Source organism: Squalius cephalus (assembly GCF_949319135.1).
Source record: "Squalius cephalus genome assembly, chromosome: 21".
NCBI classification, from domain to species: domain Eukaryota; kingdom Metazoa; phylum Chordata; class Actinopteri; order Cypriniformes; family Leuciscidae; genus Squalius; species Squalius cephalus.
In genome coordinates, this window is record NC_137142.1 from 34,645,717 (window position 1) to 34,671,018 (window position 25,302).

The 25,302-nt window shown below is 37.2% G+C and overlaps 1 protein-coding gene across 1 annotated transcript in view; it reads right to left on the bottom strand.

Annotated features, from left to right (window-relative positions):
- The window catches only part of adgra1b (adhesion G protein-coupled receptor A1b), a 158,647-nt gene that overhangs the window by 46,723 nt on the left and 86,622 nt on the right, over positions 1–25,302 (bottom strand). Inside the window, exons 13-14 of the mRNA XM_079855666.1 lie at positions 9,502–9,691; positions 8,882–9,090 (exon numbers count right to left, since the gene is read on the bottom strand). Coding sequence (XP_079711792.1) covers positions 8,882–9,090; positions 9,502–9,691 — 399 coding nt within the window. The remainder of the gene's footprint in view (positions 1–8,881; positions 9,091–9,501; positions 9,692–25,302) is intronic.

Consider the following 25,302-nt stretch of genomic DNA (forward strand, 5'->3'; position numbering starts at 1 on the left):
TGTAAATAAAAATAATATAAAAATACAGATAAATAAATGCATTATTGCATTATTTATGCAGTGCACTCAAATATTTAATAGTAAATCTCATCTGGTTGATCGTTTATATCGTCGCCGAATGGAAACTATATTATCGCCCAGCTGTATAATCCACTCAATGTTGACTATAAGACATTAAGGTATTAGAAACATTAACATTGTGAATTTCTGTAAAGCTTCTTGTCTGTGCATTGTTAAAAACTCAAAGCACATACTGTATGGCATATTAAACTGACCCTAGAACCGGTTCTGACCGAACCGCTTATTTTTTTAAATTTAACAAAATAGGGTCAAAAGGTCAGCTGCTCAGAGGTCAATAGGTCAAATCCACCGTGTCTCTGGAGGCTGTGGTTCACATTGAGCTAAAACACATTTCACATCCCATCAGAGGAGCGAGAGGGCTCTATTGATAGAGGAAAACCACTAAAGTGATATATGTTGACGTGTGCCTAAACTGACTCCCTTACTGTCATTGATTCAGTCCATTTCAATCATTTAAAGAGATAACGTGCAGTCAGTAAGTCATTATTGATAAATTAACCCCCGAGAGGGCGGAGGGGTCTTATTTCACCCTGAACGAATTTATGATCATCATCAACTGATTGTACTGTACATTTTCCCTCTAATTAAATGCCTGCTTAACTACAAATTAAAATAAATATAAACAAAAGGACTCTTTGGTCAAACTACCAATTGCTTACTCAAAAGTGACCATAAATGTTAAACTGACACACCATCTGGAAATAAAGTAAAGAAAAAGGCCTCTTTAGGTAGTCAATGACTTACTAAAAGTGACCCCTATTGACCCCTACTGCTAAATAAAATAAAATAAAATAAAATAAAATAAAATAAAATAAAATAAAATAAAATAAAATAAAATCATAATGAAATAAAGGACTTTTTAGGTCGTCTAACTACTAATGATTTGCTCAAATTGACCCTAAACATTAAACTGATGTGACAAAGTATCTGAAATTTTATAATTAAAATTTAACCTAAAGTAAAATAAATAAAAAGAATTACTTATATAAAATAAAATTACAATAAAAGAACAAAAAAAAATAAATAAATAAAATGACTCTTTAGGTAGTAAATGACACTCAAAGTGACCCTAAACGTTAAACTGACACACCAGAAAGAATCTGAAATTATATTAAATTAAATTAAATTAAATAATAAATACAAGGACTCTTTAGGTAGTCAATGACACTCAATGACCTAAACGTTAAACTGACACACCAGAAAGAATCTGAAAAAAAAGAAAAGAAAAGAAAAAATAACAATAAAAGTCATCTTTAGATAGTCAAACTACTCAAACTTACTCAAATTGACCACAAACATTATGAAGTGTCAGAAATAATTAGAGAAATAAATAAAGGACTCCTTAGGTAGTTAATAACAATCAAAGTGACTCTAAACATTAAACTGACACACCAGAATATATCTGAACACTGAAACCATCACAAATATCACAAAAATCTGAAAAATCCACAACAAATACCTCAAAATCATCAGCGCCGTAAAAATAAACTCCTTCTTTCTGTCTCTCACACGTTCAACAAACAAGTCAAGAATACATTAAACCGACTAGTGAGATTCCCAGCATCGCTCATTTGAATGACAAAAGGTTGAAGGAATGTAATTTGTAGGAGAAGACATCCGTATCCAGGTTTAGTCCGGAGAGAGGCGCTCGGACACGATCGATCTGCTGACGACAGCGGCGGCTGGCGGGAAACAAGTGATGGATCAAACCAACGCGAGGCACTTTAGTTTCAGAGCAAAAATAATCAGCATTTAAACTCAATTTATTAGCAAACGGCTGTCCACAGTGAAATACAAGAGATTAAACCAATAAACCCAGAGCTGGACAGAACCAAGCTCTCACAACCATGATAATAAAGCAGGAAGTGAAGAATTTAAGCATAAAAACACCTTTTTTAGATGCCATGTGCTCAACATTTCCCATGAAAATACCATTTCAGTCTTCTACTTCTGAATGTCATGCTTAACAGACGATGTGCCGTTTCTTTGTTAAATTCCCTCTCAAAAATACATGTGCATTAGGTATTAAACTATGACTAACCGTATGAAGAATTAAAGCGACTTGTCTCGAAACATTTGTGCTGAGAAATGAACTTCTTTGATCTTTTGAGATCAAACAGAACTATGAAACACTGTAACACTCAGGACTCCAAACTTGTACGTGAAGAAAACGCATGTTGCTCGTGTCAAAAGATGGGATCTGACTGGAGAAGGTCAACTGGGCGTTAGTGGCCTTCGAGAGAGAAAACCTCACTGAATAAAGTGTGCTTCCGTCGGCCATTGGTCAGTCAATTGAAGAGTAAATTGTAATTTCTGAATCAGCGTCTATGAAATATGCAGCGGCAAATACAACTCCGAAAAGAGACTCAGCTACTGTTTAACATTCACTATTGTTGTTTCTACGAAAACACATTGTTCCAAAAAAATGATGTAAATATTAGTATTGTAATTTTATAATAAAATAAAATATTTGTATTCCTCGATCTTTCATTTTTTAATTATAATCACAATAAAATCATGAATATTATTTTAATAGTCATTTTGAATTGGTCAAAAACAGTGGGAATGTGGCCTATGAAAACTCCAATAGACAGAAATACTTTTTTTAAACAACACATTTTTAAATACCTGAAAATTTGATGCAGGATTTATTTGAAACATTTTTCACATTTCAAATGATAAAAAAAAAAAAAAATTGATTGAAAAAAAAAAAAAAATCTAAAATTTATTTTTTTTATTTTGTTGATTTCTCAACAAAAATGTTGCAAAACAAATTGCTTTACCACGTTTAATATTACGGTTAGTAGTTTAATACCTAATGCACTGGAAAAAACTTGGTGTAGAAACAATTTCCACAACAGAAAGTAACATTTAATTAAACATGACATTTTGAGGAAGAAAAACTTTTATTTTCTTGTAAAAAAAACTCCAGTAATCTCTGTTTCATTTACATCTTCAAGGAATATTTTTTTCCAGTGATGATTTTTCTAAATTGTTGGATTTTGCCATAAAAAAGTCAATAATTCTGTTTCATTTTTATAATTTTTAATTTACTATACAAATGAACTCCCCAACAAAATGATGCACTCTTTCCAAATAGAGCTTTTCAAGTCACCCGGCGATTATACCTGTGTTTTAATATCTCAGCATATACACTGAATAAGGTCAGCTTTTTCCAATATCGTGCAGCTCAAGTACTTTAGTCCTTGTCAATGTGGCACAGCGAGATAACGTCCCGAGGGAAGTGTCCTGTCCTGTCCCGATCTCCTGAAACGCATGATAATGGTGCAGTAATGCAGTGCTGCGCTAATGTAATGCATATATCATCAACTAAACACACTTCTGTGAGTCTGTGTTCATCCAGTCTAAAACATCACATCACACTTTCTCTCCGCACACACACAGCAGAGAAAACCACTCGTGACTCAGAAGAATATAGATCTCAGAGTTTCAACAGACTAACAAAAGTCCTGATGATACACACAATCCATTCCCGTCTGTGGGCGAACAGACCAAAGTGTGTTTGTGTGACGAAGCCGACGGAGAAACACAGACCAAAATAAAGGTTCGGAGATGTAGAAAAATAGTTCATGACTCAAACCGCATTTCTATCTTCTCAGGTCCTCATATACATTTCATAATCTTCAAAATCACCAAATAACAGATTAATAATACTCAAAATTAGAATATCGTGCAAAAGTTCATTTATTTCAGTAATTCAACTTCAAAGGTTAAACTAATATGTTATATAGAGTCATTACATGCAAAGTGAGATTTTTTTTTTGGGGTTATAATTTTGATGATTATGGTTTCCAGCTTATGAAAACCCCAAATTCAAAATCTCAGAAATTTTCTAAATGTTCATAAGATGTAAGCCATAATCATCAAAATTATAACAAAAAAAAAAGGCTTGAAATATATAATAGTCTATATAATATATTAGTTTCACCTTTTAAGTTGAATTACTGAAATAAATGAACAATATCTTGCACGATATTCAAATGTTTCGAGTTTCACCTGTAATTATATCAGCATACATTCACTTAAAGCAATATATACTATAGCAAATCTCAACTGCCTGATTATAATAATCTCGAAAAATGTAACTATTATCACCCAGCTTTACAGTATATATATAAACTTGGATATAACTTAATTTTATCTGCGTATATTGTAAACTATAATAATGTAAACTATATTATCACCCAGCAATATGTACAAAATTGATACATAAGTATATCTAACTTTATTTACATATATACATTGTAATCGCGTAAAGCAATACAGTATATAATGTACAGAAAATCGGATTGTTATATCGTTATATCCTCCTAGCTGTATAAATAAAGTCAGATACATAACTTATATTCAGCTTTACACCCAGTATATTCACGTAAAGCTATTTCTGACCAATCTCAACTGCTTGATTGTTTGAATCATGGCAAAATGTAACTATATCATCTGATAAATGCAACTAAGGCATGAAGATAATAAGATATAAACATGAACATGTTTTTCTGTAAAGCTGCTTTGATGCGAAAAGTACTATATAAATAAAATTGACTTATATACAGAGATCATAAACATTTTTTTGAGTAGATGAGTAAATATTCTTGCACAGTTTCCTTCAGTAAACCGGTTTCATTGTTACATATTTCAGCAGGTTATGAGTGAAAGACTGCATAAAGACATTTACTTGAACTAAATGTTGATGCATCATTGGCTTGTAGAAATACGCCGTGATTCTGTCATGCATTACACTATGAATAAGTAGGATTGTGAATCAATATGCGTTTGCTTGGAGCAGGTGTCTAACCGGTGGAGTGATGTCAAGGTGAAAGACACCGCTGAATGTGCATTAAACAACCTTCACGTCCTCAGCAGAATCAATCCAGACCCGTTCTCCTCGATTACATCTCCTCAAAGCAGACACACACAAAATGGCTGCATCGCAAAGAGTTTATTACGACCTCTAGCAATTATTTCCACATGTCAGAGCTGTGTGTGCATCAGCATTATATAGCAAGCATTCTGATAAAGACATCCACACACTCCAGGGATACTGAAATATCCACATCCCAGAACAATGTGGGATTTCTTGCTGTTCTCTTCCTTAACTTCTTGATTTAGTCACTTGACCAGCTCTACATATTTAATAATCAGATTATTACTCCTTTAGTGTAGAATATTGGTGCTGCTTATGATCAAATAATCTGAATATGACCAAATAATGCATATTTTGTCTCAATACATACAGGCGATAATGGAAAATCAACTGTTTTTATAGGCGTAAACATTCCCAGATTTCATTTTAACCAGTTTTCAGAAAATAACACAAAAAGGTACAAGAATACTATTACATTTCGCTCCATTTTGTGGAGAATACAACAAAACTACAGATGATCTACACTGTAAAATATGATTGTTATTTTAACAGTAAAAGACTGTAAAAATGCTACAGTGAAAAACTGTTAATTGGTTAAGAGAAAGTTTCCTTACTATATACGGTAAATAACTGTGATAGATCTAATGGTACATTTAATGTAATTTTACTGTAAAATACCGTTAAATTTACAGTTTTTGGAAGTGAAAAAGAACAAGTAACTGTATAATTTACAGTGAAAAAACGTAAATTGACATACCCACGATTCACATTTGATGTATTTTTGTTCAAATAACTATGTTTCGTCATAGTTTTCTTCGTTTTTTTCTAATCAGTTATGACATTTGGGTTTTATGTTACATTTAATGTTGTTAAATTAATGTTTATTGCATTTTTAAAATGACATGTGTGTTACCATGATGGTGTTGTGTGTGAATGACACTGTGCAGCTTATATATATTAGTATTAACTTTCTTGTGAAAGAGCTGCTCGTGATGAGCTTTAGTTCATCATGTGATTTTCATCTCCACTGTGATTGGTGGTTGTCAGTGTATTACTATGGTACAAAACAGATATAAATACTTCAATAGGTCAGTAAATTAACACTATATCAGATAATTAAATACGGTTTATTACTGTAAATTTAAGTAAAGTCTGTAAAACCTAAAATGTTGCTACCGTATTTTTTTACGGTAAATTTCTGGTAACCACAGCTGCCGATATTTTACCGTAAATTTAACAGTTTTTTTTTTACAGTGTACAGTAAAAATACATCTGAGATTAAAGCAACAGGTTCAGAAACACAATTACATTACAATACGAAACAGACAATTTTCCAGAATACTTTTGAGAAAGAAAGAAAGAAAGAAAGAAAGAAAGAAAGAAAGATCATCTAATTTTCTCTGATCAGAAACAAGCATGGCTGCAAGTCACTATATGGGAACAACAAATAAAATACAGTAAATCACAATGCCTATAAAAACATGATATGATTCACATTTAAATATATACAATATATATTCAGATTTTGAATACATATCCCAGATCAGATCAAGGCAATGGCTTTCTGAACTTTCTGCTTTAATCTCAGATGTATTTTTACTGTAGATCATCAGTAGGTTTGTCATATTCTCCACAAAACAGGCCAATATGTAATTGTATTATTGTGCCTTTTTGTGTGTGTTTTTTCATAAAATTGATTCAAACCAAATCTGGAAATTCTTGCATTGTTCAAACTTAATGTTTATACCTATAGCAAACAGTTTATTTTCAGAAACTTTTTGAAAAAACTTATTTTCTTTTCAGTTTCTTGAGATAAAAGAGTAATATTTGGTCATATTCAAATTATTTGATCATATTATCAGAGCACCGATATTCTGCAGTTGACCAGCGGTGACCGGCTCTGATTTAGATCAACTGTACAAAAATAGGCACAAAAATCTTTATCATTTAACAAGATTAAATCACTCCAGCATGAGAGGATTGACTGTGTTCATGGAGAACTGGCACTGGAACACCAGTGATCTCCAGCAGAACTAAAGCTGATGAAACTGAGCAACAGGTCCAGAAACCCATTTCCAGCAGAAACACCGCAAATCCCCAGGATCCTCGCGTTCATGGAGAGGCTGGGATATAAATGTGTGTCGCAAACGATTTGAAAGCCTCTTTTTCTCAGACACTGCGGACTGCGGGTGTGGTGACTGCATCAGCTCTCTCTCTCTCTCTCTCCCTCACACACACACACGCGCTTTCTTTCACAAGCTCACATGCACAGCACAGCTAAACAATAAACAGCATCTGAATGGCAATGCAACAATATCACCTTCTTTAACGCGTGAAGTTTAAAGAGAACAGCTGCACTTTCACTTCGGTCTCCACGCACACAAACACACACACACACACACACACCCAATACATCGCGTCTCATCTTTACGCACGAGTCAATTAAATCCGGATTAAAGTCGTCTAATGCAAAACATCGACTTTGATTTTCCACGCACACACACACACCTCTCGCGCATCATCAGCATCACTCGCTGTTTCCCTGAGCATCGCACTTAACACAATACAATTCAATACAATTCGATCGAGCGTTCACAACAGAACATTCACGTCATATTGCGAATGATAAATCGTTCTGACCTCCCAGTCGATGGAGTCCCAGTCTTCGGTGAACATTCGGCGTCTGTGAGCTCGCGCCACTACGGACGATCCGATGCCATTGCGCTGGAAAAATCCTCGTTAAATCACTTCCACGCGGTGATATTCCCAACATGAGTCCCAGTGCAGATCGACAGAGTCATGAAGAAGCCGCGCGTAAAAGCGACGCGTCGCGCTGCCATGGAGAATGAAGGGGGCGAACAAACAAGTGCCCTCACACACACACACTCACTAATCACTCATTTACTCAAACCACACGCTGCTCACTTATTACAGGCTCGGCTCTAGTCGGGTTTAAACCTAAAACCTTCCAGTCACCACTAAGCAGATGATGCAGGAAATCCAGCGATGTGCCTTTAAGGAAAACTTGTTGTATAAGGGCTTTCTGCGCTCCTTCCCTATAGTCGAATAAATCCTCGCGGGTTTCTATTGGTATTTCTAGCATAATTGGAAGCAATCCAAATGGGATACATCCCGAATCCTTTAAGAATCAAATAAACCCCGACTGGATAGACTGAAACATTTTTTTGTTTGTTTTCAGGATTGATTTGAGTTTATCCAGAAGGATCTTGTTTGATTCTTTACTCAGCTGCTCTGTTCCACATTCAGTGCAGCATAAAAGCAGGAATAACACATGCACTTGAGGCGGCTCTGATGCTGCTTTACTTCTGTGTCAAATGATGACGCACCAGAGCTGCCTTTACTTTTTTATATTTTATATACTTCCATAGTTGCATGTTTTAAATTCATATTTTAACATTTAAAAACGTAGATGACATTATTCGTGCACTTTTAATGCATTTATGGTATACTGTGTAGAATTAAACAGTAAATATATATATTTTTTTTTTACACACAGTATAGGCCTATATGACACTTTAGCCATTTTAGATAATTCTTGTTTGATTGCATTTGCCTCTTGATAGAAATAACAATCCAGCACACATTTCTTTAAGACTTTTTGACTAAATTGTTATTTTGGATGTGCATTATATGCATTTCTATAAAGCTGCTTTGAAGCTACATGCATTGATTTAAATTGAAGCATTGTTTGCACCTTATGTCCTTCGCAGTGTAAGGGTCACGTGCACATATATCTATACCTCACCTCACACCATTTGCCCTTGCAAAAAATGATATTTCCACTTGTGTTTGGATGTTCGCCGTGTTTCATTGGCTCTGCACCCACACACTAGCGCTCCTCCACTGACTCCCGTGAGCACGAGACTCTCTTTACCGTGAGCACGAGACTCTTACCATGAGCACGGCGAGGTTGTTGTGGTGCGCGCAGTGGATGGTGGTCGTGTTGTGCGCGGAGCCGGTTATCTGACAGCCTTCCGCGCGCCAGCCACCGTGTCCATCAAGCAGGTCAAAATCCCAGTATGCTGCGGTGGGGTCTACACCCAACGAGAAGTGCCGGAGAGCGACGGTAACCGGCTGCACGGGGCTCCCGGGGCTACACCCATCTAGGAGAGCAACACATTGCGTCAAGTCTCAAGTCCTCAAGTGCTCCAGAGATGCATCCACAAACCACATGAAAGCTGGCAATCACACACACATGCACGTCTGAGGCGTCGTATTCCACTCTGGAATGAACGTGCATTAATGTCTAATTGCTGCGATACAAATTAGATTAATTGCGCAGACAAATAACCTTATTCGAACTCGTGTAATAATGCAACGCAACTGTTGCAACATCGTGCAAGCACGCGCATGCTTTCTCATAATTGCATGTGACGTTAACGTCTAAATATTACTAAATACTCCAGTGCAATGCCGTTTTTCATTTAAAACAACTAATGCATGCATATGTGTGGATATGCTGGGTTAAAAAAACGAATGCATGAAAAAAAAAAAAAAAAAAAATGCAGCATTACCTAATTTGGTGAACGCAACTGGTGTCGAAACGCTTCTGCGCTTCCCATCGTCCGCGAGATTTGACGAATTCCCCGTGCATGGGAAGAGTTTTCCATTGCGGAAGACGATCAGCTGCAGCTTACAGGTGGAGTTCTCTTCAGACTGGGGGAAAGCCAGCGGGAAATGTATGGAAGCGATGGCCACCGTGTTCTGAAACGGGGAAATGGATATGAAACATGTGCAGGAGACGCGCAGACCTGACAGGCTGGAGGAATCGGGGTTTATCCTCCTTCTTTCTCTCTGCTTTTCTGTGGTCTGCCGCAGAGGGGAATGAGTCTGACCAGCACAACATCAGCAGCAGACAGCTTAAAGCAGCAGGCTGATAAAACATCATCATCATCATCATCATCCTCATCCTCTTTATCTGTTAGAATAGCAGGACATGTGTCAGTGTCTAATGCAGATGCTAAAGGGGGAAAGCATGTCATTTGGGCCTTAAAAACACATTTAAGATTAAGGCGATAAGCAGATGTTGATGCAGATAGTGTGTTTTTGCTAAGATGTTTCCAAAAACACTTTTAAAATGATTCCACTTTATTTTTCCCAACACTGAACCAGAGAAAAATCATTTAGACACTCAACTTTATAAAGGAATTCAAGTGTTTAAAGTAAATCGTGTGCAATTAATGCAATAACACGTGGACAGTAACGCTTGTAAATAACATTATAATTGGTTAAAAAGAAAATTATTATAATTAATATTAGTATAAAAATGATCAAATAACTTTTATATACACATATTGTGTTAATGTTATTTTATGGTTGCAAAATATTATTAATAATAACCATTATGGAATGTTAAGATATTTCTAGGTAGTTTAAAAATAACCTCCCTGCAATATTCTGGAAACGTTATCACACAGTCTCAAACACCCACTCAGACAAAGACACACACACACACACACACACACACACACACACACACACACACACACACACTCACTCACTCACTCACTCACTCACTCACTCACTCACTCACTCACTCACTCACTCACTCACTCACACTCTCTCTCTCTCTCTCTCTCTCTCTCTCTCTCTCTCTCTCTCTCTCTCTCTCTCTCTCTCTCTCTCTCTCTCTCTCTCTCTCTCTCTCTCTCACACACACACACACTCACTCTCACACACACACTCTCTCACACACACACTCTCTCACACACACACTCTCTCACACACACACTCTCTCACACACACTCTCTCACACACACACTCTCTCACACACACTCTCACACACACACTCTCACACACACACTCTCTCACACACACACACACTCTCACACACACACACTCTCTCTCACACACACAAACACACACACACACAATCTCTCTCTCCCTCTCACACACACACACACACACACACACACATACATACATATATACAACACACACATATACATATACAAATATACATACATATATATATATATTTATATATATATATATATATATATATATATATATATATATCTGTATGTGTGAGTGAGTGTGTGTGTGAGAGTCTGTGTGTGACAGTCTATGAGTGAGTGAGTGAGTTTTTGAGACTGTGAGTTAGTGTGAGTGAGTGAGTGTGTGTGTGTATGTTATTTAATCTTAAATGTATGTGTATACCCAGCAAACACAGAACGTTCCCCAAATGAGCGTTAAACTCCGCCGTCAGATCACATGACCGATAGAGATAACTCCGCCTGTAGAGAAGTAAAGGTCTCGTTCGCCTCGTCTCCAGCGTTCCTCTAAACCGGAGCGCAGCGGATCCGACAGCCTCAGAAAGCCTCCAGTCAGCGTTCGTCTGCCGAGGAGTTCATTCACAAAACCAGCCGCCTCTTCAGGGATCACATGATCTCCATATGTGACTCACGCCTCCAGCCTTTACCCAGAGTGCACTGCAGCGTCCATATTACATTCCAGCAGCTCTTCAATGCAGCACTGCTGTTCACATGTACAGGCGTCATGGACACACACACACACACTTCAGTTCATCACTGTTCACATGTACAGGCGTCATGAACACACACACTTCAGTTCATCACTGTTCACATGTACAGGCGTCATGAACACACACACACTGACTTCAGTTCATCTTTCCTCCATCATCATCCTCATGAACACACACACACGGACTTCAGTTCATCACTGGAAACGCTGATGTGTGGATGCATGAGATCCGACTGGATCTGGGGAAGTGTGTGGATCGTCCTCAGTTCCTCAAACTACTTCCGTTCTTACAAAACAATATATATCGTTTCGTTTGTAGAGGTTATTCGGTGCGTAAAAGCGCTTTTCATAATGCACATCGCTTCAAAGTTTAAAAAGAACAAACACAGAGTGACACAAAAACCTCATATCTATATCAGCCTGACGTGAAATAATTGTCAGAAAATGTTTTTTAAAGGAACAAAAATTTTAAATGCATTAAAACTGCTTGTTTTTGTTGGCTTTTCTGGCTCATATAGAGGAAAAAACACCTCAGTTTTATTCAGAGACTCAAACGGAGCAAAATTATGATGCAGATGCTGATGTTCATATGGATGTATATGGATGCTTGTAATGTAAGTGGCTTTCCTGGAGCTCAAACCGTGGAGCATTGGCGCTTGCAACGCCAAGGTCATGGGTTCGATTCCCAGGGAAAGCAAGAACTGATAGGAATGTAAATGTGTAGCTTGAAATGCCAAATGCATCAATGTAAATGTAATCTTTTTAATAGTATAGCAGATACTTACATAAAATGCATATAAATATCAATATCTGTCAATAATGTCTTAGTAAGATGATTTAGTTTTATGATCAAAGCTCTGTAGTTTTAAAACATACACTCACCTAAAGGATTATTAGGAACACCTGTTCAATTTCTCATTAATGCAATTATCTAATCAACCAATCACATGGCAGTTGCTTCAATGCATTTAGGGGTGTGGTCCTGGTCAAGACAATCTCCTGAACTCCAAACTGAATGTCAGAATGGGAAAGAAAGGTGATTTAAGCAATTTTGAGCGTGGCATGGTTGTTGGTGCCAGACGGGCCGGTCTGAGTATTTCACAATCTGCTCAGTTACTGGGATTTTCATGCACAACCATTTCTAGGGTTTACAAAGAATGGTGTGAAAAGGGAAAAACATCCAGTATGCGGCAGTCCTGTGGGCGAAAATGCCTTGTTGATGCTAGAGGTCAGAGGAGAATGGGCCGACTTATTCAAGCTGATAGAAGAGCAACTTTGACTGAAATAACCACTCGTTACAACCGAGGTATGCAGCAAAGCATTTGTGAAGCCACAACACGCACAACCTTGAGGCGGATGGGCTACAACAGCAGAAGACCCCACCGGGTACCACTCATCTCCACTACAAATAGGAAAAAGAGGCTACAATTTGCACGAGCTCACCAAAATTGGACAGTTGAAGACTGGAAAAATGTTGCCTGGTCTGATGAGTCTCGATTTCTGTTGAGACATTCAGATGGTAGAGTCAGAATTTGGCGTAAACAGAATGAGAACATGGATCCATCATGCCTTGTTACCACTGTGCAGGCTGGTGGTGGTGGTGTAATGGTGTGGGGGATGTTTTCTTGGCACACTTTAGGCCCCTTAGTGCCAATTGGGCATCGTTTAAATGCCACGGCCTACCTGAGCATTGTTTCTGACCATGTCCATCCCTTTATGACCACCATGTACCCATCCTCTGATGGCTACTTCCAGCAGGATAATGCACCATGTCACAAAGCTCGAATCATTTCAAATTGGTTTCTTGAACATGACAATGAGTTCACTGTACTAAAATGGCCCCCACAGTCACCAGATCTCAACCCAATAGAGCATCTTTGGGATGTGGTGGAACGGGAGCTTTGTGCCCTGGATGTGCATCCCACAAATCTCCATCAACTGCAAGATGCTATCCTATCAATATGGGCCAACATTTCTAAAGAATGCTTTCAGCACCTTGTTGAATCAATGCCACGTAGAATTAAGGCAGTTCTGAAGGCGAAAGGGGGTCAAACACAGTATTAGTATGGTGTTCCTAATAATCCTTTAGGTGAGTGTATAATGCAATGCAACACAGTGATGATTGACAGATGAACAAATAAACCTTCCTCAAAAGCCTGATGATCATATTTGATACTCAAATACTAAAATGATGTATATGGATAATAAACCGAAGCTGCTTCAGTCCAGTAAATGTTCATCTTGAAATATTAAGGTGCTCGATCAAAAGAGACGGATCACAAAACACGAGGCAGAATTACAGTTCGGAGGACACAGATATTATTCATACGAGAGGTTTATGATGCAAAAACACTGCCAGAGAAAACAAGCGTTGAAAAACATTCTACACTGGGCTGTTTTAACCCAATGTCGGGGTAAACATGGGCCAAACGCTGGGTTAAACGGCTGGGTTTGTCCATATTTGACCCACATTTGGGTTGAAACAACCCAATATGTTTGTAGAGTGTACAGAGTGTGTGATTCAGTCCTGGTTCTTTATTAGCAGCTTTACCAAACACACTGCGGACTGTGTAAATGTTGAGCTGAAGCAGCGGGGCTTCAGAAAGCTTTTAGAGCTGGAGGAATCATGTCGAGCGGCGATGAAACAGACTCATTTACAAACTCTCTGCTCTCCGTTTGAGGAACTGCACTTTGAGAATTCATGTTGCATTACGCAGAGAAAGATAATAAAAACGTTGTCATGCCAACTGGCCGCTCTACCATTACAAAGTTTGGATTAAAGAGGAGATTTCACACAGAATATTAGAACTTTGGAAATGTAAATGTGAATCACTAACATACTAGGGTGGGTGCGCTGGGATTCTTCATCTGTTTTATGGGTGAAAACGCTGCATCTGAATCATTGAATCATTGAAGAATCATTCATGTCTGAACATGGTGTTTGTATAAATCACTCTAAATCATTTCATTTTCTTTTACCCTGCACTTTGTGGCGGTACCGTGGTACAGATGTTAATTCAATACTTCTGATATTCTGATTACTGTATTCATGTAATACGGTGTTAACGTGGTACTCCAAGGTATTTTAAACAACGCCATTGCTACTCACCATGGCACAAAGTCCAAATAATTACGGTAATATATGCTGTGGAACTTTATTAAATGATTTATATCATAGTATCTACATGATTTGGGGGGTAAAAAAATCTAATTGCAATTTTTTTTAATTAAAATTCTGATAATATTATTAATAATAATAATAATAATAAATAAATATTATTATTATTATCATTAAATAATAATATAAAAATACTAAATAAATACAAAAAAGAAATATTAATAGTAATATTTCACATAACTGTAATGTTACAATACAAATATTTATGGCTGACAAAAATAGTGACTGCGATTTAAAAAGTGATAAAAAAAAATCCAGATTCCACAGTTTGGCTAAAATTGTGATTTTATATGTTAATATAACTAAATAATAATAATAATAAGTATTATTATAATAATTATTAAATTACTAATTAATATTACTATTGCAACATTTTACAGAAAAATAAAACATATATATATATTTTTTTACATTACAACTGTAAAATTACAATACTAATTTTTATGGTTGAAAAAAATTATTGTGATTTTGCTGATAAAAATTGCAATTACGATTTAAAATATGATTTGACCAAATTTCCAGGTTTGAACAATATGGACAAATTTTATAGATCAATGAGAATGAGAATAATAATAATAATAATATAATTATTATTATTCATATTATTATTATTAGTAGTAGTAGTATTTATTATTAGTATTATTATTACACAAAATAAAAATTACTAAATACAAAATAAGAAATATTAATATTGTCATAATTCACTGTATTTCAAGTATATTTAAAGTATTTAAAGTCTCACTGAAGTGCCTTGAAACGTGCAGAATTATTCAATGTGTTGACAATTTACATGGAAACAGGAAGATGGGGCGGGGCATATCAAGAAGCTCCTCCCTTTTTTAAATAGCCAATAGCGTTGGGTTTACGTCACGGCTCAGAGCTGTTGAGCTCAATAAAGCCGCAGTTTCCTCCTAATCTCTAACCGTTTCTCCTCCATATCGCTTTAAAATACAGCATTCTGTGCAGAACTCAACGTGTCTGATATATTCTGTTCTCCAGCGGGTCATGTGACGCTAACGTGAAACCAGACTTCATTCGCCCCAATGGAGAGCATATTTACACTCTCTGAATTGTTCCCTTCCCCCTCTATAGTATATACTCATTCACCAACGTGTGAACAAGTGACCGACTTCAGCCGCAGCTTCAGTGTCTGTTTATAATGTAGGGGGCGGAGCTTCAGATTCTAGAGAGCATTTGATTGGGCAGAAAATCAGATGAGGAGCTGAAGTGCAGAGTGATGTCATCAAATTCATATTGGCAGAATTAAGTGAGAGACTACGTTTTTTTGAACACTTATATCATCTAAATGAGAATTTTGCTTATAGATAAAAGTAAGGCAAACATATTCATACTAAAAACCAAAAAACGTCGATTTTGATTTATAAGGACTTTAAGATTTTTTTTTCTATTTTTCTATTACAACTGTAAATTAAATTTTTTATGGCTGCCTTAATTTCTTTATTTTCCGAACGTTAAACCATAATTTTGTCCAGAAGCTCCAGACGTTTCCAGGGTTTTTCCTGCATAACTGTATATTCACTTCATTTCGTTTCAAAGGGAAGATCTGAACTCAAATTACTCGTGCTTATCATCAGAGGACTAAAAAAGGACACGGCATGAGAGATGAAGCCCATAGAAAGCCAGCCATGCAACAGGATGGATGAAGCTCTCGGTTTATTTAAAGAAGTCTTTTCTGTCGTCAATCTCCCACCGATACCGGTGCTTTCATGTGCTTTTATCAATCATTTCCTCTGTTCAGAGTCAGACGTGATGAAAGCAGAGTCACTGCAGGAACATCATTCAACACCAGAGACTTTTACAGCAAGATCTTCACTTACGACCGTTTGATTATGAATTACTGAGCACAGACCAGTTAGAGACTCGTCTAAATCCCTTAGTTGGACTTTTAGGAAATCACGAGTCTCAAATATGATCATCAGGCTTGTTTTCTTCTTTGTTCACGTTTACATTGCTGTCGTGATCATGCGTGCCATGAATTGTAAGCGGCATCTGGTTATTATCTCTGAAATACAGTTACTTTGCATTCAGATTCAATATCGTGGCAGTCTGATGTAAATAAATAATAGTATAGAAATAAAAGTGCATTACAGTAATTCGGGAGTAAATATAAGATGCGAATGCTCAATAAGGCATTTAATAGCAGTAATAATTCCTTTAAGTATCTAATTCATTAACCATAGGCTGTCTGCTCTCGTCAAGCAATATAACGACTCGCTGCATTCATTTAGTTTGCAGTTTTTATAATGAAATCAAGCATGACTTTTCCAATCAAAATCATCTGTTTTATAATGCACATTTCAACAGAAAAGTATTTATGCATAAATATGGGTGTACAGTATAAAGTACAGGGTTATTATAGTTAACTAAAACCATAAACATGAAATAAAATAACTAATAAAACAGAAAAATAAATTAAACTTACTTTATTTCAGCTATAGTTGCTGAGGCAACATTTTTAATTTTCATTTAGTTTAATTTGATGTACTAAAATAACTAGAGCTGAAATAAAAATGAAGAAAAACTACAAAGATATATATATTTTTTAAACTAATAAAAATGGATTTAAACTTCAATCAAAATGTATTTTTTTTAAATAAATAAAAAATATTAAATGAATGAATACAACTGCAGACATATTTAGAAAATAAACAAATTACTTGAAAATTAAAATGGAAAACAAAAAATATAAAAATAACAAACTAAAATAAAAAAGAATAAAAACGGTAGTAATAAACTAATAAAATGACTTTAACTAAAATTAAAATAGAAAATAAAAAAGACATAAAACTGAAATAAAATAAATAAAACTATATAGAATTTTTTTCTACTATTAAAATTTAAACAAAATTTTTTAAACAAAATGAAAATAATAATGAATACAACTATAGACATATTTAAAAAAAAAAATACTTTAACCCAAAAGGAAAATAAAACTAAATAAAAACTAAATAAAATATAAAAATGACTAAAACTGAAATAAAATTAATAAAAACTATATAGACATTAAAAAACAAGATTAACTGAAAAAAAAAAACAGAAAATAAAAAAAATGCTAAATGTAGATATATATTTTTTAAAAACTAATAAAAATGACTTTAACTAAAATGAAAATGTAAACTGAAAATGTAAACAGAAAATATAAAAATAACTCATTTAGATCATTATCAAACGCTTTAACTGATCCTCACACAGATATAGTGAGAGTAGTTTATAGTGTGTTAATCTGAACAGCCAGAGTCACTCTGCATGATGATGATGATGATGATGATGATTTCTGCCGTCTGCATCAGAATCAAAGCCTCGATATGATCAGCCGCGTCACGCTCTGACGTTTCTTCAACGCTTCACATCTCTTTCATGTGACTATAGAAGCCTCATCACAGTCTCCACCTGATATTGGATCTGTAATGTGCTTATTATTTTTCCAGAGGAGTCGATATTTTCTTTGGCATGTCCAAAAGCCCGAGAGTCTTGATTTGTTTCATCAGTGAACGAGACGTCGAACGAACCGCAGAAACTTACAGCTGAGCTTCTCTAATGCAGACGAACAACTCCTAATGTCAAGATGAAATCACGATTTAATGCACGATTCACCAGCTCATATTAATCAAAAAAAAAAAAAAAAAAAATTACTTAATGAATGAAATTTAAAATCTGGTCCAGAACTGAGTGCTATTAAAGGTTCTTAATGTTGTTTAGCGTCTCCTACAACAGGTTCACACGCATCCAATGTCAAAAACACTGTAATGTCCTCATAATCTCCACTGCACATCAGTCTGAAACGCTTCGTTTGTAGATTCAGTCTCTCTAAACTCCGCCTCTCTGAGAGCTGCTCTGCTGTGATTGGTCAGAAACAAAAGCTCATTATCATATCTGAATCTCAGCTCTTGATCACAGTGATACGAACAGTAACGACGGCGTGGGTTTTACCGTATCAATCTCAAAGTGGATTTGCTTTGTCAGCAGAAAACAGCGTCTTCTCGACATGAACAACACGAACCAAACTCTTCCAGTCTCAGTGTTTGAGGGCGGGGCAAAGCAGACAGCCAATGGGCTGGCATTATGCAAATTAGTTACAAACCAGTCTCAGATAAACTTCAGTGTTTGAGGGCGGGGTAAAGCAGACAGCCAATGGGCTGGCGTTATGCAAATTAGTTACAAACCAGTCTCAGATAAACTTCAGTGTTTGAGGGCGGGGTAAAGCAGACAGCCAATGGGCTGGCGTTATGCAAATTAGTTACAAACCAGTCTCAGATAAACTTCAGTGTTTGAGGGCGGGGCAAAGCAGACGGCCAATGGGCTGGCATTATGCAAATTAGTTACAAACCAGTCTCAGATAAACTTCAGTGTTTGAGGGCGGGGCAAAGAGACTGTTCAGCCAATCAAGACCATAGACTGGCATTTTGCAAATTATTTACAAACTACATAGATGTGTTACAGAAGTAAGACTGGGATTGCTGACGATTTGTTTTAGCGGTTCAGAATCAGTTCTTTCTTTTAGGAGACAATATTTTTATTTATCATGCACTTTGATCTGTGAAACTTTGTAGACATTTTACATTCACAAACAGCTCGATTACACACTACATGAAAGGGAATATCTGAGAAAGCGTAATGAGGCTCTGGAAAGCTCCTAAAAACAACTAAAAAAGTTTTAACAAACAACCTCTGATTTAAACTTTCGGTAACACTTTAAAGCCATATATATAATGCATTATAAAAGATTTTGATGCATTAATTTGGCTCAGTAATGCACTTTATGACATCAAATGCACAGGACTAAAGTACAGAAAGGATCTCAGCATCTGTAGAATCACTGTCCTCGTTTCTCATGGATAAAGCGGCTCGTTAGAATCAGTGTTTAATAATCAGAGTCTCTTTCTAAGATCATGTCTGCTGTTCAGTGATGAAAACTGTGATTATGTGTGGTTATTTACACTGTCAGACTGACAGATCTCTTTACATTGATTCCCTGTTCATCAGACTTCACCTCAAAGAGCTCCTGAATGATGATAACTGATTAACAGAAATCAAAGAATATGGTTTCACTTCATTAAACATTTCTTTCATAAGAATCATCCTTAGAGTTAAGAGTAGGAGTTTAACGATACCCTCATGTCACGATTCGATACATATCACGATATGATATTATTGTGATACTCCAAGACATATGATAAAAGATTAACAAAAAATTGTAATGTTGATTAAAATGCTAAATTTGATTTTATATTGTGGGTGTGTAAATGAACGGCTTGGACTAGGGTGAACTATCCACATTACATATTGCTGAATTTTTGTATTGTGATATATTGTTACACCCCCAGTAAAGAGTGTTTTACTGCCCCTCACGAAGGGCTTTATTGCATCCATGCAACAGATAAACGCTGGTATTTTGTGTCGAGGGCAGTTGAGGCCAACACACACTTTATGAAGACTGACACAACTGGGCCGAACCGTAGCGGAGCACAAAACCAGAGCAAACCAGCTGATACTCAGAGAATCATTCAGAGGAACTACAGAGATGTGTAGAGATGTGTAGAGATGTGTAGAGATGTGTAGAGATGTGTAGAGAAGTGTAGAGGTGTGTAGAGGTGTGTAGAGATGTGTAGAGAAGTGTAGAGAAGTGTAGAGATGTGTAGAGAAGTGTAGAGAAGTGTAGAGAAGTGTAGAGATGGATGTGTAGAGAAGTGTAGAGAAGTGTAGAGATGTGCAGAGATGTGCAGAGATGTGTAGAGATGTGTAGAGAAGTGTAGAGGTGTGTAGAGATGTGTAGAGATGTGCAGAGATGTGCAGAGATGTGCAGAGATGTGCAGAGAAGTGTAGAGATGTGTAGAGAAGTGTAGAGATGTGTAGAGATGTGTAGAGATGTGTAGAGAAGTGTAGAGAAGTGTAGAGATGTGTAGAGATGTGTAGAGATGTGTAAAATGTGTAGAGAAGTGTAGAGAAGTGTAGAGATGTGTAGAGATGTGTAGAGAAGTGTAGAGAAGTGTAGAGATGTGTAGAGAAGTGTAGAGATGTGTAGAGAAGTGTAGAGATGTGTAGAGATGTGTAGAGAAGTGTAGAGATGTGTAGAGAAGTGTAGAGAAGTGTAGAGAAGTGTAGAGAAGTGTAGAGATGTGTAGAGATGTGTAGAGATGTGTAGAGATGTGTAGAGAAGTGTAGAGATGTGCAGAGATGTGCAGAGAAGTGTAGAGGTGTGTAGAGAAGTGTAGAGAAGTGTAGAGAAGTGTAGAGATGTGTAGAGAAGTGTAGAGATGTGTAGAGATGTGTAGAGAAGTGTAGAGATGTGTAGAGATGTGTAGAGATGTGCAGAGATGTGTAGAGATGTGTAGAGAAGTGTAGAGAAGTGTAGAGATGTGTAGAGAAGTGTAGAGAAGTGTAGAGATGTGTAGAGAAGTGTAGAGATGTGTAGAGATGTGTAGAGAAGTGTAGAGATGTGTAGAGAAGTGTAGAGATGTGTAGAGATGTGTAGAGATGTGTAGAAAAGTGTAGAGATGTGTAGAGAAGTGTAGAGATGTGTAGAGATGTGCAGAGATGTGCAGAGATGTGCAGAGATGTGTAGAGATGTGTAAGATATGTAGAGATGTGTAGAGAAGTGTAGAGATGTGTAGAGAAGTGTAGAGAAGTGTAGAGAAGTGTAGAGAAGTGTATAGATGTGTAGAGAAGTGTAGAGATGTGTAGAGAAGTGTAGAGATGTGTAGAGATGTGTAGAGAAGTGTAGAGATGTGTAGAGATGTGTAAGATGTGTGGAGATGTGTAGAGAAGTGTAGAGAAGTGTAGAGATGTGTGGAGATGTGTGGAGAAGTGTGGAGATGTGTGGAGAAGTGTAGAGAAGTGTAGAGAAGTGTAGAGATGTGTAGAGATGTGCAGAGATGTGCAGAGATGTGTAGAGAAGTGTAGAGATGTGTGGAGATGTGTAGAGATGTGTGGAGATGTGTAGAGAAGTGTAGAGATGTGTAAGATGTGTAGAGATGTGTAAGATGTGTAGAGAAGTGTAGAGAAGTGTAGAGATGTGCAGAGATGTGCAGAGATGTGTAGAGATGTGTAGAGATGTGTAGAGATGTGTAAGATGTGTAGAGATGTGTGGAGATGTGTGGAGAAGTGTGGAGATGTGTAGAGAAGTGTAGAGAAGTGTAGAAAAGTGTAGAGATGTGCAGAGATGTGTAAAATGTGTAGAGATGTGTAGAGATGTGCAGAGATGTGTAAAATGTGTAGAGATGTGTAGAGATGTGTAAGATGTGTAGAGAAGTGTAGAGATGTGTAGAGATGTGCAGAGATGTGTAAAATGTGTAGAGATGTGTAGAGATGTGTAAGATGTGTAGAGAAGTGTAGAGATGTGTAGAGATGTGTGGAGAAGTGTAGAGATGTGTGGAGAAGTGTAGAGATGTGTAGAGAAGTGTAGAGATGTGTAGAGAAGTGTAGAGATGTGTAGAGGTGTGTAGAGAAGTGTAGAGATGTGTAGAGAAGTGTAGAGAAGTGTAGAGAAGTGTAGAGGTGTGTAGAGGTGTGTAGAGATGGATGTGTAGAGAAGTGTAGAGATGTGTAGAGAAGTGTAGAGATGGATGTGTAGAGAAGTGTAGAGATGTGTAGAGATGTGTAGAGAAGTGTAGAGATGGATGTGTAGAGAAGTGTAGAGATGGATGTGTAGAGATGTGTAGAGATGTGCAGAGATGTGTAAAATGTGTAGAGATGTGTAGAGAAGTGTAGAGATGTGTAGAGAAGTGTAGAGATGTGTAGAGGTGTGTAGAGAAGTGTAGAGATGTGTAGAGAAGTGTAGAGAAGTGTAGAGAAGTGTAGAGGTGTGTAGAGGTGTGTAGAGATGGATGTGTAGAGAAGTGTAGAGATGTGTAGAGAAGTGTAGAGATGGATGTGTAGAGAAGTGTAGAGATGTGTAGAGATGTGTAGAGAAGTGTAGAGATGGATGTGTAGAGAAGTGTAGAGATGGATGTGTAGAGATGTGTAGAGATGTGTAGAGATGTGTAGAGAAGTGTAGAGATGGATGTGTAGAGAAGTGTAGAGATGGATGTGTAGAGATGTGTAGAGATGTGTAGAGAAGTGTAGAGATGGATGTGTAGAGAAGTGTAGAGATGGATGTGTAGAGAAGTGTAGAGATGGATGTGTAGAGAAGTGTAGAGATGTGTAGAGATGTGTAGAGATGTGTAGAGGTGTGTAGAGAAGTGTAGAGATGGATGTGTAGAGATGTGTAGAGATGTGTAGAGAAGTGTAGAGATGGATGTGTAGAGAAGTGTAGAGATGTGTAGAGATGTGTAGAGATGTGTAGAGATGGATGTGTAGAGAAGTGTAGAGATGTGTAGAGAAGTGTAGAGATGTGTAGAGAAGTGTAGAGATGTGTAGAGATGTGTAGAGGTGTGTAGAGAAGTGTAGAGATGTGTAGAGAAGTGTAGAGATGTGTAGAGATGTGTAGAGAAGTGTAGAGATGGATGTGTAGAGAAGTGTAGAGATGGATGTGTAGAGAAGTGTAGAGATGTGTAGAGAAGATCACAACATGAGCGATCAGTGTTTCCTCAACATTATCACAATCAGAATAAACACAACATGTCTTTCCAGATGAAAATTAAAAATGTTGTCATGTAAAGTAGTGCTTCAGAGAGCAGATTGGCCGATGGCCTATATTAATCACACACACTCTCTCTCTCTCACTCACACACACTCTCTCTCTCTCTCACTCACACACACTCACTCACTCTCTCACTCTCTCTCTCTCTCGCTCTCTCACACTCTCACTCACACACTCACACACTCACTCACTCACTCACTCACTCACTCACTCACTCACTCACTCACTCACTCACTCACTCACTCACTCACTCACACTCTTGATTATTCTTCAACCCCTGATGCAGTGCTTTCCTGCTAACTTGTGTCATGCTTTAGGTTTGCTTCAACCCACTCGACTCACACAGATCTCCACTCTCTCACTCTATCACTCTATCACTCACTCACACTCACTCTCTCACTCACTCACTCACTCACTCACTCACTCACTCACTCACTCACTCACTCACTCACTCACTCACTCACTCACTCACTCACTCACTCACTCACTCACTCACTCTCACTCACTCTCTCACTCACTCTCTCACTCTCTCACACTCTTGATTATTCTTCAACCCCTGATGCAGTGCTTTCCTGCTAACTTGTGTCATGCTTTAGGTTTGCTTCAAACCACTCGACTCACACAGATCTCCAACTCTTGATTTTGGCCGGTTCTGAAACTGTTGCTATGGTTTTGTTGAAGCAGTCGAGGTCAGATGAGTTTGTGTTCTGCGGCTCTGAGGGAAACACTATATTTGAGATATTAGAGATTCTCCTCAGGCTGATGTGAGAGAGGAAAACAGACATCGCCGGCTTCCTCTCATTTGACACTTCTGAGAAAATAATCTTTTTATGGCACATTAGCAACCGTTTCAGAACCTGCCGCTAGTGGAGGGAGAGAAGAGGAGCGCTGCATGACAGAGTCACACAAAGAGTTTGATTAGTAGAGAGAGAGAGAGAGAGAGAGAGAGAGAGAGAGAGAGAGAGAGAGAGAGAGAGAGAGAGAGAGAGAGAGAGAGAGAGAGAGAGAGAGAGAGAGAGAGAGAGAGAGAGAGAGAGAGAGAGAGAGAGAGAGAGAGAGTCCACACCTCATTGGTTCTGCTGCTCATTTTGCATTGATTTACATTAAAATGGCAAAATGATAATTTGCAATGGAAGCACTTTAGATTAAATGTATTTGAAGAATGAATTCTTGAAGCGTTTCGAGGTATTTTGGGGAGCGTTTCTAAAATAGCTCACAGAAACCATCAGCAAGCATTAGGAACTTTTCCCAAAACGGGGTCCGTATTTCCCGGAAAATAAGTCACACTGTGTCAAAATTGGATTGTTGAAAGGAAAACACAACACAGATAAGCTGCATTGGTGTACGAGTCACATTGTGTTTTTACATTTGTGTCATTCCATGTCAAATCAATCAAATTTCTAAATATTAATTGTTAATATTTCTCAGAAGACCAAAAATATTTCCCAAATTATTAAACGTCATGAATGTGTATTGACTGAGTAATCCAAAATGAGAATTTTGAGAAATTTGCAGCCAAATAACAGGGGATAAAAATGACTTTAGAAAGACGGCGGCATCATTATGTCATTTTTACACACATATTTGAAGGTCTATTAGTAAAATCTGTGGACTTTAGCAATCTTTGTTACAATATATGCCAACAATTACAGTTCAAAAAAGTGAAAAAGCACTTATTGTGTTATTATGCACTATAAACACGTACTTTAGTTCCCCTCACGCAAGTATAAAACAAGCGTAAATGATATTGTCATTAGACCAGTGCATATTTCTGAAGCTTGTTAAATCCGTGAGCGCTGAGGAGAGAACGCTTTCCTTCACGCGGTTTAAGACGACACGCTGAACGCTGGATTAAGAGAATATTTCTGTCGTCCTCGTCCGGATTTTCTGACCAGAATGCACTGCTCTTTATCTCTACGACCTTCATCTGTTCTCCATCAGCTCACGTCACACACACACACACACACACACACACAGCGTATCTCACTAATAAACCCATCAACTACGTCTCCACTTATAAACATGAACGTCCCACACTGTAGAAAATCACATGAT